At 31.6% G+C, this 18796-nt stretch overlaps 1 protein-coding gene across 3 annotated transcripts; it reads right to left on the bottom strand.

The window, feature by feature from the left end:
• Positions 1 to 1349: 1349 nt before the first annotated feature.
• LOC110655965 (uracil-DNA glycosylase, mitochondrial) lies at positions 1350 to 15071 on the bottom strand. 3 transcript variants are annotated; one of them, XM_058145678.1, is made up of 6 exons: positions 14738 to 15070; positions 14249 to 14631; positions 12558 to 12588; positions 11490 to 11625; positions 7293 to 7376; positions 1350 to 1544 (listed from the first exon to the last, which is right to left on the bottom strand). In XM_058145678.1, exons 1-6 carry the CDS (start codon positions 14979 to 14981, stop codon positions 1520 to 1522), a joined length of 903 nt encoding a protein of 300 aa, XP_058001661.1. In that variant the 5' UTR covers positions 14982 to 15070; the 3' UTR covers positions 1350 to 1519. The 3 variants fall into 3 exon arrangements, with proteins under 3 accessions (XP_058001661.1, XP_021668160.2, XP_058001662.1); XM_021812468.2 differs by having other exon boundaries at positions 1350 to 1651; positions 14738 to 15068; XM_058145679.1 differs by lacking the exon at positions 7293 to 7376 and having other exon boundaries at positions 1350 to 1651; positions 14738 to 15071.
• Positions 15072 to 18796: the final 3725 nt, after the last annotated feature.

The raw sequence follows: 18796 nt of genomic DNA, 5'->3' as shown, positions 1-18796 counted from the left end.
TGAATATTTTCATTTATATATTATCAGTTCTAACTAATCTATTTAATTTTATTAATTTATTCAATAATTTTAATATTTTCATTAATTTTAACAAACTTCCTATTAATAAAAAAATATAATAATTGAATTAATATATCTAATATTATTATTTTAATTTTATTTTTTCATCTCTTTTTATTATACTCTTAATTCACATTTTTCTCAGTATTTTATCTCAAATTTAAGGCCTAAAAAAAATTCAGATATTTAAACTTAAAATATTAATAAAACCAAAATAAATCAAATTATAACTTTCAAAATAATAAGAATTTAATTTAGTAAAATAATACTTTTATTATTTCTTTAAGAATAATTGCTAAAATGATTAAAAAATTAAATTGATTGACTAATATTAGTAATTTTGATAAATATTTAAATTATTTTTATCAATTAAATCATTGCTAAAATTAAAACTAATGTGAAATTCTGATACTGAATTGATAAAACTAAAAAGGTTTTGCTAAAAGTGAAAAAACTTGAAAAGGTTTGAATTTTTTTAATTTTTTTTTTAATTATTTAATCTAAAAATGTACAATAATTTTTAGATAAATTTAATAATGAAGGCTTTAAGATTTGACAATCAATTATTAAAAAAATAATAATTTTATTATGAAAATTAAGGTGGCAAAGTCAATAATAGTCTTATAAACAAAATAAAAGGAGAATTAAATGCTTAACATTTTTTATAATAACTATTCTAAATATAAAATATGATAATTTTTATATGATATATATCACGTTGAAAATTTTCAAAGGCAGCATCTGCGGAAAATCTACTTAATTCATGAAAACTTAAAAGAAAAAAAAAATCTTCTAAAACGAATTTGACTTTTTATTAAGAGTCCTAAAACAAAATCTTTTCCTATTGTATTATTAATGACAATTCTGATTGAAACAATAATTAAAATTTAAGTGAAATTCAACTTGATAAAGGAAAGAAATTTGATTGTCAATAAAATGTGCTATTTCATAATTTATAAAATCTATTCCTTTTATCTTTTTCTTCAACATGCAACATTTTCTTCAATTATTTTTTAATCCGCCATTTGTTGATATTCAATCATTTGATTATTTACTTATTTCATTATAAGATGAGTTATTCATTTTTTAACAAAATTGGATAAATTATAATAAATATACAATTTCATTAATTTATATTGTTGTTAGTAGAATTTATAACATTAACATATTAATAGTATATATTTATACTATTAAGAATAATAAAATTATTCCCCACAAAGCATGGATATACGACTAGTGGAAATATAAAACTCATCCATACCCAACCTATTAGACTCAACAGAAAGCAATTGAAGAATAGGAAATTCAATAGACAAAACTAGAAAAGTTTAAAGTTTTTCTTCCGCTTAAATGGAGCCTTTGCATCAGCAGAACCAAGGGACTTTAGCAATAGGCAAGTACACAAAAATAGAGGTCATGGTTTGCAGTCTATGGCAATATAACAAAACCAGATAGAAATCTATCTGAGGCCAGAAAATGTGTGCCTGAACAAAAAGACATGAAGATCAGTAGCTAATTGTCAAATCAAAGTTGCCAATCTATTGGAGGAATTCCCATTTTCTCCAAAAGCTTGTTCGTCTGAGAAAAATGCCTGACCGTATTATGTGCAACAAAATAGTTAGTAGATGTGTAATTTTCAAGGATTTATCATTAAAAAAAAAAAAAAAAAGGAAGAAGAAGAAGAAGAAGAAGCAAGAAAATGTTGCTGATTTATGTAGTTCTCGAAACTTAATTCATTATTATTGTAGACAAATGTGTTCTTGAAATACAGTTGCACTACTTGTTTCACATCAAGTTGCACATTGTGAAGTGAAACTTATTACGACTAGACTACCTTAAGAACGAAATCTATGTGATTCCAAGATCGGCAGCAATGTAGTTCTATTGCTTAACAACTTGCACCAGCTTGGCATCTTTCAATCATAAATAAAGTTCATGCAATTGAATGGACTAGCAGGCAAAATGAAAGAGGCATTTGCAATAGAAAACATCTTTCTACAATTTAGTTCATTACAGTAGGATAAAACTACAAGAGCTTTTGACATTTAGCAAAATATACATTTGAGCACTTGACCATATGATCCTAGACATCTAAAATTTGCTCAAGTCCCTTAGTTGCTCTTTAGTTCCTCACTTTTAAATTAGCCAATATTCTAATCCCCTAGTTTTTATATTTTATATACTTCAGAGTTCAGTCTAAAATAAGAGTAAAATGTGTAGCACATAGAAAATATAGAGACTATAAAGTTAATCCATTGAAAAAATTAGAGGTTGAAGTGTATGAGATTTTAATGCAAGGATTATAATGCAAAGAATTTGATGAATTAAGAATTATAAAATTCACCTTGAGAAAATCCAACACTTAATTTTGCCAAATGCTAAAGGTTTTTTGTTTTTTGTAATTTATCCTTATAAATAATACAAAGACTGCAAAAAGCTCAGTGATTGGTGTTTTCCCTTCATTAAATGAATTATTCGTCTAAATACGGGTTACCAGTAATTGAAACTATATGTCTAGAAATGGTGGGCTAATTTAAGGTCAACATGTAAATGATATCACAATTCAATTAAGTTTATATATATATATATATATATATATATAACTCTTCTCCAATTAAGTTCAACAATACAAACCAAAATAATCTAGGGTTAATCTCAAAAAAAAAAAAAAAAAAAAAAAAAAAAAAGAACTTATTCCCAGTTTAAAAGCTCTGATATAATTCGAAAACACCCAAAGATTAACATTTTTTTGGTCATTGGGCCCTTAAAAAAAAATCCTTCTTGTTTTGATTCTTACTTTTCCATTGTTTGCTTTGCTCACTTTTACCCTTTGAAACGTTTCACTAATTGCAACGTTAATGACTTTCTTTGGACAAGAAAATGCAGTGATAGTGCAATGCCACAGTTGAATGTTTGTTTTCACTTCTCAATCCCACCTTTTTACAAACCCTAATTGTCCACCTATATTTCTAATAATTTTAACTTTCAAATAACCCAAAATCCAGCCTTAATATTCAGTCTTACAAGCTGTCCTATGCTGTCCTATGTCATACTCTTACTCATGGTTTCAAACAATGTCCGTTATGTAATGTAACGGCTATTATTTACAAGTTTTGAAGGGTGCCGTTACCCATGAGGCCATTATTTGCAGGCACACAAGGAGTTGCAGCCGTTACGCTGTTACATAACGGTAATGATAACGGCCGTTAAATAATGGTAATGGCAATTACTTTGAAGATTCTTCTGCTACTCTTTTACATGTGCACAGTGTTTCGGTGCCCTTTTTTCTTGTCTCTGCATGCAGCACTTCAGTAGCTGTTGTTTGACTTTAATTTCTCTCAAATTTTCACTCAAAGTTTCCTCCTTTCTTCATACAACATCTCTCCTTTCATTGTTTTTTAAGAATCTTGACTAAGATTAATAGATTATTCTGTTTTCCAAAACTAATTCTTGGAAAAAGACTAAAAGAGGTGAGTTATTTGCTGTTTTATACAATTTATTTTCATTATGTGCTGTTTTTTTTTTCGTTTTCTTTGTTATTTTGCATATTTGTTGAAGAAAACTAATGTTGATGTTCGATTTGTTGTTAAGCTAGTAGTTTGAAGGGTTAGTTTGCTTGATCTATAGGTTTTTGTGTTTTTTTATTTATTTTGAACTATTGTCAGAATTAATTTTAGGGTTTACATTATTAATTACAAAACAACATAAAATAAATTTACGCTTCATTAATATTTGCTAAAGGTATGTATAAGTTCAGAGTTGAGAATAGAAAATTTAGGCTTCATTAAAACTTAAGTTTAAATTAAATACTTATCTTAGTTATTATAGGTAATATTTAATGGATATGTAAGTGTAAATTATTTAGTGGTAGTAAGGTTAGTTTTTTTTTACTATATGTCTATATCTAGTATTCTATATTATAGTTCAGTATTGTTTACATAATTATTTTAGCCTACAAATTGTTTAAAACTAATGATGTCTAAAAATGATAGATATGATGTTTTTATTTGATGTATTTATTCTTACTATATAGTTGTGTATCTTAGTTTTATTTGTATCTACCAACATATAGTCATTTTACGAACTTTACAAATTTTTCACAAAAATTTGCATAACGTCAGGCAGTTACGTTACGACCGTCATGGGCCTGTTTCTGTTACTCGCAGCCGTGACCGCGAACTGCGATTTGAAACCACGCTCTTACTTCTAAACTCCACCGGCATGAAAGCCAACTTCCCTAAAAGTATGTCACACTTTCTATAGCCTTCCTTATAAGGCAATTATTATACCACTATGCCTCAGCAAAAGCTAAATTCTCTCAAATTCCAGCAAATTGTTTCAGACTTATGTTTTTCATATAAATCACTCTTTCAACTTACCTTAATCTTAAAACCCTAAAACACAAACTTAGATAACTCAACCTCAATTCAACTAAGACCTTAATCCCAAACTAGTTGAAACTAGCTATTAAAATATATTTCCTACATTCCACAATGGTTTGGGGCTACATCTTTAGAAAGATCTACAATTGCTACATCCTCTTCACCATTTTCCACAATGTCATCCTAGGCTTGTCCCTTACTTTCTTATCTCCTATACTTCAATGTGCTAATCCTTATGTTTGTCAGATATCATGGACATGATTGAGAATAATGTATTTTGTATATACTGTAAATGTTATGATAGCTGTAATTAGGGAATGAAATTGTAAAGACAAAATCTCCTTTGATTTCCATTAATCAAGAAGAAAATATTCTTCTTGAGAGGCTATAAATTATGGGGTGTAGATCACCCAAGTACAGGGTTATTTGCTTAGAATTCTGTTATGACTAAGTAGTTAGTGAATGATATAAATAGCCTTTTGCATTGTAATTGATGGGAATCATCAAATCAACAATACAACAGTTATTTCCTCTTTCTAATTGTTCTCTCTCTCTCGCTATCTCTCTCTCTCTCCTTCTTCTTCTTCTTCTTCAAATTCCGGTGTTATGGTGTTCTGAGATTTTGTTATGTAACAAACTGGTATCAGAGCTGTTAGATCAATGGACAACATTTATGGCAGATTACTCTTCCCAAATACCAAGTTCCTTCTATTCTTCTCTCTTCCTCTCTTCTTTCCTCCAATTCTCCTTCTTCTTCTCTGAGATCTTTGTCTTCTCTCTATTCTTCTTCTTCTTCTTCTTCTTCTTCTTCTTCTTCTTCTTCTTCTTCTTCTTCCCTAAAATTTCTTCCCTTTCTTCCCCTTATTTCTTCTTCCTTCTTTATTCTTCCTGTTAGTTCTTTTCTTTAAGGTACAAACCCTAAAGTTAGGGTTTTGGTGGGAATTAGTATTTTCTTCAATTTCTTGAAATCTTCTTTCTTCCTCAAAATTTCTGCTTTCCAAGAATTAGATCTATGTTCTTTCTTGATTTCTTTGTTTCTCGAAATTCTTGAAACTCCATATCATACTGAAACCCCGTTCTTGAAGTTCTTGCGTTTTACTACATTACTGTCTCAATAAAGACTAATCTATGGGCTCTATGGTGGTTAATTCCGAGTTGTTTAGGGTTGCTAAATTGGAAGAAAGAATTAGGGTTATGCAAGAGAATGTGAGTGGAAAATTTAATTCAATAGAGGAAAGATTTAATGTGCTGAAAGAGAAATTGGACTGATTTTCTACTGATAACAATGCATTGAGGGAGGATTTGAGATCTTTCATGATTACATTCATAAAGGAGAAAGAGAAGGTCCCTACCGTGGATAAATTGGATCAAGTCTCTGTTGATAACAATGCATTGAGGGAGGATTTGAGAATTAGGTGAGTAAATTTGTAAGGGAAAAAGGCAAGGAGGTCTCTACTGAAGGTATTGGAGTTAGGAGAGCCGAAAGTAGTGGTTTGCTAATATTTCCAAAGGATCCGGCTAATCCACAAATGAAAGATCAAAGCAATATTGATAATATTGCTACTGTTGAAGAATTTCTGAGTGCAGAATCCATAACCCTTGGAGCTGATGAAGATATGATAGATCACCAAGGAAAATTTAAGCAAAAAATAGAGAAAGAAACAGAGGAATTTCTTGAGGATGATTGTGGAATGTTTTCTCAAATCCAAGAAGCAATTTACATTGATTTTGGGATTAAAGATGCTCATGAACAGAATTTTGAAGAAAGAAATTCAGAATTTCTTGAGCATTGTGTTGTGAAGGAAGTCCAAAATTTCCGTTATGGCCTTCAGCATGTGTTAACCAACCAAAATGAGGTTCTTGTTGCTGGAGTTCGAGAAATGGAGTGGGATGCTATCGAATTGCCTTTTTCAGCTCAGAAAATTTGCTCTTGTCACACAAAATTTTGCTAGAAAATGCAATTTCTTGGCGCAGTGGGGATGAATTGATCTTACTAAATCAAAAGGACCAAGATTATAATTTGTATTCTTGTGTATTCCTAATTTCCATGGAGGATAAATGGGAGAAATCAAGAAGGCTGAAGAAGAAATTAATCTTGAAGGGAGCTGCATTTGTAATTCTTAAAGAAGATGAATTTGAAAGATGGAGAAGGCAGAGAAAGAAAAGGAAATATGAGGAAAGAAAGTACAATTTCAGTATATTAGTTTTGAACATTACAATTCATTAGAAGACTTAAAATTGTAGCTGGTGGTTTATAATTGAAATATGTTTTTGCTGATTATAGTTCCTTTCTTCATTCTTGAGGACAAGAATGATTTCAAGAGGTAGGGAATGTTATGACTAAGTAGTTAGTGAATGATATAAATAGCCCTTTGCATTGTAATTGATAGGAATCATCAAATCAACAATACAACAGTTATTTCCTCTCTCTAATTGTTCTCTCTCTCTCTCTCTCTTTCTCTCTCTCTTCTTCTTCTTCTTCTAATTCTGGTGTTATGGTGTTCTGAGATTTTGCTATGTAACAAATTCTTCTTTGTTCTCATAAACTATCACCTTATGCTTCAATGTACATGTCCTTTTGTACTGGTGCACTTACTGGTCTACAATGCACAAGTTCAAACCATTTCAGTTTCCATTCTCTCGTATTTTGCTCAATAAGTGTCGACTTTAGCTTTGTATGAATGCATTTATTCATTGAATTAGAAAGAAACTGTTTTGCCCAAAAATCCGAGGAATTTTTTTTTTTTAAATTATAAACAGATTCAAGTGATACTTTGTTTAAATAAAGAAAATTTTTGTTTCAAGTGCACAAAGTTGGAGAAAAGTTATCGTACACAAAGTAAAACTAACCTGCAACCAAAGAAGCCTTTGTTTGCAGATAAACCAGAAGGATGTGCTGCCTTCAGAATGTAATGTTTTGTCCCGTCAATTAACCTGTGCAACACCATTCTTATAAGCACAACAAGCACTTTATGCATTCAAAAGACAAGTCCGAGAAACATTCTTCTAATGTGTTCATCCAACAGAACTTTAAGTAATCTGGGTCATTGAATAATTGATGAAATGATCTTAATTTGCACTTTTGAATCTTTGTCATCCTATATTAGATTTCCATGCACTTACATTTCTAATTTATTTGGCTCAAATAATTAACTCTACAAGCTTCAAAATAATAGAAAAGGCAGATCACAGGATAAGACTGGCAGGCCAAATTAGTGCCAGAAGGATTGTACTTCTGGGATTTTTTATTTATTTATTTATTTGAAGCAAACAACTGGAAATTATATATTACTAACATCAAATAACAGTACATCACAGAGGAAGGATGCAGGTGAATTCCCCATTCAACCTAACCACACATTGAAACAGCCACTCTGGCCATTGCATGAGTGGCTTGTGATTTCTTCTCAAAACTACACCTACTATTAGGGAGCTCCATAAGTAGAGCTTTACAATCATCACCATGAGACCAAAATAAGAAAGCAAAGAAGAAGAACCAGTAATAGCATGAAATAAACTTAGAGAATCTGTCTCCAAAATAATGCTGCAAGCACCTCGATGCTTTAACCAACTGAGAGCTTCCCTAGCTGCTAAAGCTTCTGCCACATCAACATCAAGAGGCCCAGAATACTGCAATTGCAAGCCTCCTAAAAGAAAGCCAGTGAAGCCCCGAAGCAAGCAACCGAAACCACAGCAGCGCTGTCCCATAGTCAAAGCAGCATCTACATTGCATTAATAAAACAAAGAAGTCGGCAGTACCCATTTAGCAACAAAAGGAGGTCAGCTAATGCATTGTCCCAGTCTACATTGCTGCGCCTGCTGCCAATCTGTTAAGTGCGTCTTATCCTGTTGAACAACAATATCCTCAAGCACCCTCTTCCCTTCCCAAACCAAGGAATTTCTGAACTACAGTATGCTCTAAAGAATCATAAAAACCAGCTCAACTTGTTCTTGCTTCCCTGTTTAAGGCATCTTGAAGGTCTCATAAATCAATTCATTTGAAGGCAAAACTGTCCTCATTCGGGACCTCTCCAGGTAAACAGATTTAGGTGTAGTTAATGAACATATAGGCTCATTTCTCCCAAATCCAGCAAGCCACTTCTGTTCTTAGATGGTAGAGATAACAGAGCAGTTGGGGACGAGACATCCATTCACAGTCACGTGGTCAAATTTAGGGATTACGTTCCATTTTTAAGAAATTTGGCCTTAAATGAGCTATTTTAAAATAAATATGAGCCTGATTGACTGTTCTTTTTTGACAGGAGCCTAAATGACTATTGGATTTTTCTTTAAAGGCCAAAATAAGCCATTTGCCGAACTAAAAACTAAAGAAAAGAATTGGTGCCAACACTATTCAAAAAAAAAAAAAAGAAGAAGAAGAAGAAGAAAGCATTTCCTGTGACATCTTTCCTACAAAATTCCAAAAGAGTTATTTCATCTTGACATCAGAAAATATCATAATGACACCTAATACAAAATCTTATCCCATTTTTACTTTCTCAAGTACCCAAAAAGAAATCACATCCCAGATAAATTTGATGATAATTGATGATAATTGATTTTCCATAAAATTCTTGCCTTAGCTCAAACTAATCACACCACTTTAGACAAACAGCAAATAACACCAAGAAGTCTTTGCTCCTGCTTAATCCTAAACCTAAAATAAATTAACATAACTCATATAAAAGTATGTGCATTTTGTTTTGGGCAGATTTATAGTCAAGTGCCTTCCACATTACCAATGACTAGAAGCACCAACAAGGATTAAATTAATATGAAGTTGGCCGTTATTTGACACTTTGATGGACATATAACTATATTAATTCAAAAATAAGTGTCCTCGCATGACACCACCACCCATCAACTCCCCATTCTCTTCTCTTTCTCTCTTAGAGACTCTCAGTCTCTCTCTCTCTCTCTCTCTCTCTCTCTCTCTTTAAACCTTAAATTCCTTAATTTTATGAACTTTTCTTTGGTTGGGTACATTCAGTGAAAAAAAAAATTATATTTCATAAAACCATCAAAGCAAGTTTATCCAAAAAAAAAATGAAAGAGATTGGATTTAGGTCAAAAAATAGAGATACAAAGAGAAAAATACAACGGGCTGGAGAAAGGGAAATAGAAAGGGTAGGGTAAGCTGGTAAGGGTGTCATTTGAGGCACAAATTTTGTTTTTTAATTACAATAATCATGTGCTTGCTAATGGGGCAAGCCAAGCCAGATTTTAATATTATTTTAATCCATCTCAGCACTTTTGATTACTAGAAGTGCAAAAGCACTCAATTGCAAATTCTCCCCCTTCAAACATTCAATCGCAAAGAAAAGAAAAGAAAAAAAAAAAAAAAAACAGAGAGAAAGAGAGAAGTTCAAGCACTCAATAGCCCTTTTAAACATATTTTATATTATCTATTAACTTTAAATAATAAATCATGCTATTGTGTGTGAATTATTATTTCTCCTTTAAGGTTTAAAAAATATACAACATTATTCTTGCATTTTTTTAAAAATGAATTAAAATGTCTTTAATATTTTATTGCATTAACTAATTAGTCATTTTGATAAATTTTTGTACAATTTACCATTTGTTCAGACTTCAAAGGCAAAATAATCATTTTTTTATTTTGTCAATTATCATCTTGAACCTATGGACCTAACTAAGAGAATGGACTATTCAACCTAGTTAGAATCAAAATAAGCCTAATTACCAAAAAAAAAAAGCGCCAAACATTTGCCCTTTTTTTCCATTTCCAATTATATCCAAAACTTTAATTTTATCAATTTTGTCATGATTTCGAAACTTAGTTCCAATTTTATCCACCTAATCAAAATTGGTATAAAAATTAACAGTTTTTTATGTCAATCAGCAATAAAATATCTTTTTTTTTTTCCTTGTGTTTGTCCAAGGGGAAAGAAAAATAAATGACAATTATTTTTTTTTGTTTCAGTTTGCAAAGAAATATCAATTTTAATTTCAATTTAGAACGCTTGGACACAATTGAAACTGAGTTTTGAATAAAATTAACAAAATTAAAATATTTAAATATAATTGCAATAATGTGCAAATGTTTGAATTTTTTTGATTCATTTGGCTATCAAAATAAAATCATTCAAATTTCTTGCAATTTCTTGAATTAATTCTCAAACCAAGCACTTGTGACCTCCTCACTTCTCTCCCTTGCTCGTCGTTCTCTTTGGTCTTCTTATCACTCCAATCCTCTTTTTAATCACTCTCCCCTTTTCTCCCAAAACTCCCATATATACCAAATCAATTTCATGTGCCAATGCCAAAAAGTAGCAGCAGCAACAACAGAAGCTCAAGTCCCAAGTGACCTCAAGTTTCTACCCCAAAATTGGAGTCAAGGTTTGACAGCCCAAGTCCTATGAAGTTCTCACTTTCCTATAATTTTCATTTCCTCTCAATTTTCAGTTTTTGGCTTCGATTTGCTACTTCCATGTTTCCAAGAAATACCTCTCTTTTCCTTTCTTTTTCTTTTCCTTTTTATTTAATCTTACCTTGCAATTTTGTTAATAGCAATACCCATTTCTTAATTTCTTGCTCTACAAGGATGGCATTATTGAAAGGATATTCTATTTAAATAATTTGAGTTTGAAGCTATCAATTATTGCTTGTGGCAATTTAAAGTTGTAGTTCTTTAAAATTGAGAATATTCTTTAGAAACTTGAAATGATGCCTTTGGCTCAAATTGGTTTTTGAATCTAAACTATGGATGGCTATTAAGATATTGCAACTCTTTTCAAAATAATGAAGATAGTGTTTGCTTTTATGTTCTAGGAGTGTCAAATTTTTGTAGTTATAATTGAGGGCATTCATTGTACAAAAACCTAATGAAAGGAACAATCAGTCTGACAGAATACAATACTAAGGACCTTTTAGTTCACTTTAAAAAAGGAGGCAAGAAGTAATATTTCATCACATCTCAAGGGGAGATAGTAAATCAGCATTATGTTATAGTTTATTATTTCATAAAAAATGAAAATCTTAATAAAGCCTGATAACACTAACAATAAATATACAAAACAGAAGTACCTGGATTTCTCTTGGGCAAAGTTTCCCCACAGGAGAAAAACAACCCCTTCCTTCTTCTGTGAAATTGTTTTGATAACAGAATCCGTAAATTGTTCCCATCCTTTTTTAGCATGGGAGTTTGCTTGACGACTCCTAACTGAATATAACAAAGATGAGAAGTTACATGGATGACATGTTTTCCACACCAAATTGAATTCAGAGGAAAAAGGTGCTTGGAATGCAATTCTTAAGGCTGAATTGAATCAAAAGACCAACAATGCAAGTGCCTAGCACAAGTTGCTCACTAAAATGAAATATGAGTGTGTGTATTATATATAATGAAAAATTAGAGAAATATAATACATCAATCATCATCACAAAGGGAAGATGCAAAGTAACAAGAAATATAACAGGATGGACCGTGTTTCCTGTTGAAATGACAAAGAAACATGAAAAAGCAGACGGTGTCATCTCTTACAAGAGGTATCACGAGGTAGGTCAACTATTGCATATTTGAATTCTTTTTCTTTTTATTTCCCTATTCGATTGGTGCATGCCCAAACAGATGCATGATTGAATTATATAACAGCAGCAAGAAGCCACATTTAACCTCAGAAATGGGTAAATTTTGATAATGCTCAGCAAAAACAACATAGATAGAAATTAACCAACTGCATTGCCGTATCGTTAATTGCAGAATGATAATAAGAAGAGTATTGAGCTTGATTTTGTCTATATCTGTTTTTTCTACACTGTATATTTCATTTCATATAATTCTTTAGGCCATTTGAAAATTGGTAGTGAAAATTTAAGTCAGTTAAAAAAAATAATTATAACAATGGGCTTCAAATTGGAATCATATAAAAATTTTTAAAAAATTAGAATTTCGTGAAATTGGGATAAATTGGTTTCACAGAAGAATTGTGCAAAATTTTGTTTGCAACTTATATAAATATAAATATAGCTAGCATTAGTAGTTTTGCGGGTTCTTCCAAATCAGAAGCCCAATTCTTCTCAGCCATGCAACAATTGGAAAGGACTCCAAATATAAACAGACAATAAACTCACTGGCATAATGAAGAATCTTACCTGTAAGAACAGTATTGAGCAACAGAACGCCCTGAAATTTCCAAGGAAAAAAAAAAGAACATGTCACTTGTCAGAATATTTTCCTAGAAAAGAAACAGCAACAGAGTAAATGTGGTTCCCTCTTTTTGTCTTCTTTTCTTTTTTGACAAGGAATCTCATTCCGAAAATTAAATAACTTTTGTAAACTAAAATTGCTAAACATGGAGGAGAAGAAGGAAGAGGAGTTCATTATAAAAGTCAACAATACATATGAACAATTTAGTAAACATTCCTCAATGAGCAGGTCTGGCAGTCTAGGGCCTTATCCATGAACGTGAACAAAGGCGTTTCATCTTTTAAATAGGTTTCATAAGAATATTTATGATTGGCATGAGAATGGCCATTTTCATAATTCATAAATCAAGGCAATAATAAAAATTCCAGAAAAATTCTCTATTATCTCCATCTGGAGGAACTCTTGAACCACGGAACTTTTTTTTAAGAAACCAAATGCCAACTCTGTACCATGCCAACCACTAAATTACAACCTGCTGATATGCATGGCCAAATGCAGTAAAAATTAAGGAAGAAATGCCTCAAATCTTTGAATCAAAAGCATCTCATGCTTCATGAGGATTGAAGATGTCCAAATATTCATATGATACTTAAAATGTTTCACTTTCTAATCCTGATCTTTGAGACTCCACATAAAAGGAAAAGCACCACTGATTTGATACAATGTCGTGGGTAACAGAAATAAAAGAAGGAAGAAAGAATAAAAGGCAGTAGGGTGCGAGTCATCTTAGTGACACACTGTGGAGTACATAAGAAGCACGGACACGTCCCATAGCCATTGAAGAAAGAGCTGTTGTGAGGAAGCCATAAATGGAATAAGATTTCCTTTTCTCTCAATTCCTGTTCTCTTTTCTGTTTCTGGTTTTCTTGTTTTATCCAATCAACCTTGAGATTCATCCCTCTTATGTGAAATGAAACAACAAAAATTGAAGTTCAATCCTTATTTATGTGTAGAAAGACAACAGTATAACTTAGCAACTTTAAGAAATTCAATTTCAACAACACTAAATGATAATACTTAACTAACATAATAGGAGTACTAACCCAAGAAAGGACACACAAGTATTAAGTGCCACATTATTGTGGATGGAAATCTAATCAGATAGAGAGCAGTCCACCGCATGTAAAACAACTAAGTCCTGTTCGATTCACAAAAAATATTTTCCTAGGAAATATTTTCTGCATTGGCGCACTAAGAAAATTGATCAACAGCTTCAAGTCATTTTCCCGACTTTTACAAACTCATTAAAATATAAAGAAACGTATAAATAAATGACATAAATGCATAACCGTTAGTTTACTGGTCACCACTGGTCACCCTTGACCATCACAGCTGGCAATTGATGGTGGCCACCACAATTTACAATTTTTTTTCTCATATTCAACAATAAAATAATAAAAAATAAAATTTTCATAGTATAAACATTTTTATAATATTATAAATTAAAATAAAATTAACATTTTTCAGTACACTCCAAACTATATTTTCCAGCATTGCTACTTTTCAGAAAATGCTTTTCTTAAAAAATACTTTCCAAGAAACAAATGGAGCCCAAGATGCATCAATAAATGAGAGAGAAAGCTAGAAGTAAACAGCTAAACAAATAATAAGATTACACAATCAAATTAAAATATACCTGAACGGCCCAAGGTTCTAGATTTCCATGAGATGGAATTGAACAGCCAAGATCTTTCTCAAGTTCCTTAAATATGTTAACAAGACTTGAAGGAGCCTTGACTCCCTCAGGAACAGAGAAGGAAAGGCCCATTGCTTGACCGGGGCCATGATAAGGATCCTGCCCAATGATAACAGCCTTGACTTTATCAAATGGGGTGGAATTAAAAGCATTGAAAATCATGTGTTGAGGCGGATATATGGGTACACTGCCATTACAAATCTCATTCTCTAGAAATTTGCAGAGAGTTCTAGCATAAGGCTTCTGCAATTCCCCAGGAAGAGCTTCCAACCAGGTCTCCTCCACCAACAGCTCCTCCAATTTCACAAAGCCCACACCTTCAGCTGGTAATAGAAACAAATGAAATCAGGAAACAAGCAACAACAAAAAAAAATCCAAGAAAATCAAATAAAATAAAACCAAAACAGATTGAAGCTTAGAAGCAATGACTTTTGGACTTGGAAACTAATTGGGAACAGAGATTGAGATTTCGCTTAGACTTAGCACGGAGTTTGTTGAACTCAATGCGAGATCTCTGGTGGGTAGTGAGGTCGGAGGAAGAAGAATCGGAAATCGACTTGGAGGCAGTTGTGGAAAAGTGAAGATTTAGGGGTTTTGAATGATCGGAAGGAGAGGATAGCTTTATGCGCTTGGCGGGTTGTAAGAAATCTCTTAGCGTCTTGCTAGAAGCCATGGTTTCTTCTCAGAGGGGTTTTGGAGGGAATTTGCCAATTCTTATGCCATCTTTCCAAAAATGTGGATGATTGGGCGGCCAACTTCTAAATTTCACTTACCATTTTACAATTTTTTTTAATTATTATTTTATTAAAGACTTTCAACATTAATTTATATGATAAAAATATTTTAACTTTAATTTATAATGTAACTTAAAGTACTTCAAACCGGTTCTCGGTGATTTTTCCTATGAGAGGCTGACGTGCAGAGGCCGACGTGCAGAGGCCGAAATGAAATTAAAACTATTAAAAAAGTGAGTTCTCTATGTCACGTGATATCTAATCTAAAAATCACATAATTTAGTTTTTCATCCTCTGCCCTATTTGGCATTGAATTTCAGATTTTGAAACTATTTTTTTGAATAAAAGTATTATTTTAAATATTTTTTAAAAAAATAATTTGAAAAAAATTATTTTTTTATTTTAGTATTCTTATGACTAATACTGATCAAATTTAATTTTTAATTATTTTTTAACACTTTCTGACTAGTATATTTAAAAAAGTGATTTTCTCAATAGCAGTTTCAACAATAATGCCAAACAGTCCCTTCCTCTTCAAATCTCCCATTTTCTCCCTTCTTTGTTCAAAGAAAGAGAAACCTAAACTATTTTCATCACTGAGAGCGTGAAGATCAGTGATGAAATATACAAATATGTACAGACTGGGTTTTCATGCTCTACTTTGATCTGTAATGTAGGCATTGATAAGTCAACAAAGTTGCTTTTAAGCCAACATAGTTGCCTTTCTGATGTAGTTTACACAAAAAACAGAGAGTGAAAAATGAGAAGAAATCTTTGATTCATTGATCATTTATTGGCTATTTATATGCAAAGCTGCATAAGGATAAGATCTGTAACAAACTCTTAACCACTTGTTTCTAGCTCAGTAGCATTTATAACAAACTACAACAACCTCTCTAACTAATTAACAAAACTTTCGTCTAATAATTTAAATATCCTACACTTTCAAGCCCCTGTTTCCGAGTATTGGCCTGTGAGTTTTATATCCATTATCCTCCCAAGTTTATGGGGTTCATTCAACATAGGTCTTGCCCACTCTGCCAAGTTCTCTTCTCTTCAAAGGCGGCTCTTGTCCATTGACCTTTTCCTTGTAACAAGCTCCAAGAGTACTACTCGAAAACCATACACATCATTCGCATTATCGTTAAGGGACTTGGAAATAATCAATGTCATGTTAAATTTTCAAAATCCTCAATATAGTTATAAATGCAGGGAAAATTATGGGTTGGTTTAATACTTCGATAAATTATAATCACCTATCATGATATATTTAGGAACAGCAAATAGCCTTGTGTTCACATAACTCGAGTGAAAACATGCGTATCAGATGCTTCGAGACCATCCTTTGCTAGCCCAAAAAATGAAAGTTTAGGTGTATAATCCAATAGACATTAGTGAAACCATATTATATAATTAATCAAATGATAATTAAGAAGATTGCGTTGTATATGTAATAGGAAGAGAATGAATATTGATTATGAAAGATACTTACTGAGTCCTATGAGAGAATGAATATATGATAGGTTTTTGTGATTCATAGAGGAAGGCAAGGCCCTTTGCAGCTCCAAGAAATTTCTTTCTGCTAGACCATGGTAGTGATACAAAATATCCTAAAAATCCAGAAAGTATCATGGGTTCATTAGTACTTTCTTAATATTTTACTATTGTGTCTAATGAGTATGGAAAGATTAGAATAATAAACTTTTAATTTGCAGAGTGAACATACTTCTAAACAACTAATTATCTAAGCTACTGTGTCTAATGAGTATGGAAATATTCAAATAATAAACTTTCGTGTGCCAGAACGATAAATTAAAATAGTTAAGTAAGTTTATCGAAACCCGTAATTAAAAGCAACTTCAATTGCCAAAACTCAAAGAACGGTTTTTTTTTTTTTTTTTTTTTGTGAAGATTGAAAATATTTAATTGTTGTTATTGAACAAATGGACTGATTCAAAATGATGATACAACATGAAAGCTACAGAATTTCAAGCATGTTTTGGAGCCTTTTACTGTACAAGGGTGCTGTAGAAGGCAAATTACCAAAAAGGAGTTTGAGTTACAAAAATTACGAAAATAGTGTGAATTTGGCTGAGGTGGAAAGTGGTGCCATGAGGACGTTAGTCATACTAGCAGGCCAAGCACAAGACGCCTATAGGAGGGGGGGCATGAGCGTGAAATATCATCAATTAGAATTATATAAAATGCACCAGGTAATGCCCAGGAAAGATGGTGGAGTCACAATGGTCTCACTTAAGTACCACCTCCTTAGATAGCATTTCCTAGATATGCACTTCATACAATCATAATAGAATCAAACCACTGGTAAGTACCGTCTTCCCATAACACTACTACGGTACTAAGGATTTATGCCACGAAGGCATAGATAGACAGGAATCGCCACCCAGGTAATAACCGGGACATATTCAGTGTTTCTTCCTAGGGTCATGGATGGTAACTTACTCCTTGCAGAGTTTTCACAATCGTCATTACCATAGCCCAATGTCTAGGTTCGGGATAGTGGGTACGTAAGGGGAAGGTGTTAGGCACCCCTTACGCCTGGTCTAACCTCGTTGATTCGAGTACCAGTCCTCTACTAATATTTCTAGAAGTCTTGTTTATTATTCATTTATTAAACTTTATCCTAAAAAATACAATTCTAATTTTACACACACAAGTAATTCACAAAAGGGTTGTTGTTTACACATAATTTTTATGCACAAGTAATTCTTATCTATGGGGTTGCTAATTATTTAAATAATATTTACCAGATGACTAAAATTAATTTATTATTGAGAATTTAATTTACAAATAAATTCAATTTCAAATAACCCTACATTTCTATTTAATATAATTAATTAATTTTCACCAAGTTACCCTAAGGATAATTGAACTAAGTTAATTATGTACATGTGTAATTTATTATAATATCACATAAGGCCCAAACAATCACAACCTAATAAAAATTTTTAATATGTAAATTTATTTTAAAATTACTAAGTATTAAATTAAATTTATTTTACATGCCAATGTTAGTTTAATTTATAAACAGGATTAATTTTAATTTACAAAGTATTTATTTAAATTAATTACATGCAAAAATCGGTTAAATTAAAAATAAAGTTAATTTTAATTTACCAAATAAAAATTCTATTATTACTACAATTTCATACCAATGATTATTCAAGGAGTTTAGAGTTACTTACCTGTTGGTAAATGCAGTTATAATTGGGGCAAGTTACCCTTAAAAAAAGGTATTCTCTTCTAGTATGGCAATGATGTCCCTGGCTTACTCCCATTTAGCTCCACATAAGCTCCACGCAAATGCCCTCTTTGATACTTACCTTAGGGCTACTTACCAATTTTGTTTGTAATAAGAAATAAAGAAACTAAAAGAAATAAAGAAGAAGATAGTGTTCCAACCAATAGGAAAAGAGGGATAGAGAAAAAGATATTTTCTTATTTTAATTTTCAAAAAATAAATTAAATAGGTCTTATTTAAAATTTCTAACTAGGCTTTCTTAGGCCCATGGGGCCCAATTAAACTTAATTAGGTATATTTAAAAATTATCCATATTAAATTTAAACAAAACAAAATTTTATTTAAATTTAATTAAATTCGCTTACCAAAAAAATATATTATTTTTTTTTCAAAATCATGCCACGGAATTAATAATTTAGCTCCATGCCTCCAATTACATATTACAGTCATATAATTTTTCATCATCGGGTTTCTTACAGTCTCAATGCGCAT

Source organism: Hevea brasiliensis, chromosome 4 (genome assembly GCF_030052815.1).
Source record: "Hevea brasiliensis isolate MT/VB/25A 57/8 chromosome 4, ASM3005281v1, whole genome shotgun sequence".
In the NCBI taxonomy this organism is placed as follows: Eukaryota; Viridiplantae; Streptophyta; class Magnoliopsida; order Malpighiales; family Euphorbiaceae; genus Hevea; species Hevea brasiliensis.
The sequence above is the reverse complement of the archived record's forward strand: the minus strand, read 5'-3'. Positions and strand labels throughout refer to the sequence as shown.